At 38.2% G+C, this 2,057-nt stretch overlaps 1 protein-coding gene across 1 annotated transcript in view; it reads left to right on the top strand.

Moving 5' to 3' along the window:
* The window catches only part of SLC9B1 (solute carrier family 9, subfamily B (NHA1, cation proton antiporter 1), member 1), a 126,676-nt gene that overhangs the window by 78,159 nt on the left and 46,460 nt on the right, over window positions 1-2,057 (top strand). Inside the window, exon 5 of the mRNA XM_011943237.1 lies at window positions 1,580-1,722. Coding sequence (XP_011798627.1) covers window positions 1,580-1,722 — 143 coding nt within the window. The remainder of the gene's footprint in view (window positions 1-1,579; window positions 1,723-2,057) is intronic.

Raw genomic sequence — 2,057 nt, 5'->3', positions numbered from 1 at the left:
GTGTGTGTGTGTGTGTGTGTGTGTGTGTGTGTGTGTGTGTGTGTGTAGCTTTGCCTAATTTGGGTATAATTGTGATACTAGAGTCATAGAATGTGTTAGGGAGGAATCCCTCCTTGATTTTTTGGAATAAGTCTCAGTAACCTGTGACCCTGAACTCTAGAATAAGTGGATTTTACAATGAATAAATGAATGAATACAAATTATTGTAAAACAGAATTTTGTTAAGTATATGATAACCATACAAATGCATGACAATAAACAATGTGATATGAAAGCTCTGAGCCAGCCTACCATATTTGTGATTGTTTTTGAACTGCATAGTGGGTGGAGGTGCTCCTTACAATTTTCACTTTGTAACCATTTATACTTTGATTTTAACCATCACCACTATAACCATCATCACTTGTGGATTCACCAAAAATTAGGTAAATAATTATCTTATTTGTTTTTATAAAACTCTAAGATGTATGTAGAGCTCACATTTCTTTCATTGTTTAATACTAGAAATGTTTTGGATCTTTATTTAGAAGTTTGGTGATGTTTTGTGACCAAAAATATGCTATAGGAAATTGACTCTTGTTTATATCATTTAGCCTATGCTAAAATTTGTTTTGTTATATACCATTTTACTCAAAGTTGCCATTTCCAATAACTTATAGATGATGTTAAGTGAGAACTTACTGTATTCAAATTTATCTAAATATTCAGTACAGTGGACCAGGCATGGTGACTCATGCCCATAATCCCAGCAATTTGGGAGGCCAAGGCAGGAGGATCACCTGAGCCCAGGAATTCAAAACCAGCCTGGGCAACATAGCAGACCTCGTCTTTATAAAATATTAAACATTTTTCTGGGTCTCAGCTACTCAGGAGGCTAAGGCAAGAGGATCACTTGAGCTCAGGAGGTTAAGCCTACAGTGAGCCATGTTTGCATCACTGCACTCAGCTTGGACAACAGAATGACACCCTGTCCCAAAAAAGTAAATATATATTCAGTACATTGTCAGCAGAGATAATCTCTACATCTGATCTCTGCTGTCGCTTCTGTATCCACAATTTTCTTGCAGTACCTTCTAAGTATCTATTGAATCATTTTCCTCCTCTCCAAACTTTCTCTTTTGCTCTAGCTTAGGCTATTTGTTTCCAACTTTTGCGTGGACTGTAGCAGAGCCTTCAAATTGGTCTCTGTCTCCAGTTTTATCCCTAACTAATTCACCAAGACCCTCACATAAAAAAATGCCAGACTCATAGTGTTACTTTCTGCCTAAAACCTTCCCGTGGTGCCTTACTTTGCCAAAGTTGGGGGAGACGTTTTTATGATCTGGCCCACCAAGCTCGTTCTCCTCCCTCCTTTCCCTGCCGTGTATGTTCCAGCAACACTAAATTACTTGTTGAACCCCATTTAGATGTATTGTTTCTTATCGCCATGCCTTTATTCATGCTGCCTTCTCTACTTGCTTGTAACCTGCACTTTACCAAGATAATGAGAGACATAGTACATTAGAAAAGAAAGTAAACATTTCTGTTTTCTTTCTCAGAAAAATGAACTGTCATGTATCTTTATTTTCTTTCTTTTAAGGGATGTTACTGGCTGGTTTTACGATTAGGAATGTTCCATTCATCAGTAAACATGTCCATGTTCATAACACATGGTCTTCAATTTTAAGAAGCACTGCCCTTACCGTTATTCTAATACGAGCTGGGCTTGGACTCGATCCACAGGTAGATTTACAATTACAAATTGAGTAAGGTTATTTCAAATATTAGAGGATGGTGAGAAACAAAAGAAGCAAAAATTTTATTTACCTGTTCCAAGTGGAGTCTGTAAACAAACTTAAGATAAAGAAAAAAAGACCGGGCATGGTGACTCACACCTGTAATCTACAAAAATTAGTCAGGTATGGTGGCATGCACCTGTAATCCCAGCTACTAGGGAGGCTGAGGCAAGGGAATTGCTGGAAACTGAGTGACAGAGGTTGCAGTGAGCCAAGATAGTGCCACTGCACTCCAGCCTGGGGGACAGAGCGAGACTCCGTCTCAAAAAACAAAACAAAACA

Source organism: Colobus angolensis, unplaced genomic scaffold (assembly GCF_000951035.1).
Source record: "Colobus angolensis palliatus isolate OR3802 unplaced genomic scaffold, Cang.pa_1.0 Scaffold217, whole genome shotgun sequence".
NCBI lineage: Eukaryota > Metazoa > Chordata > Mammalia > Primates > Cercopithecidae > Colobus > Colobus angolensis.
This window is presented reverse-complemented; position numbering and strand designations above follow the sequence as displayed.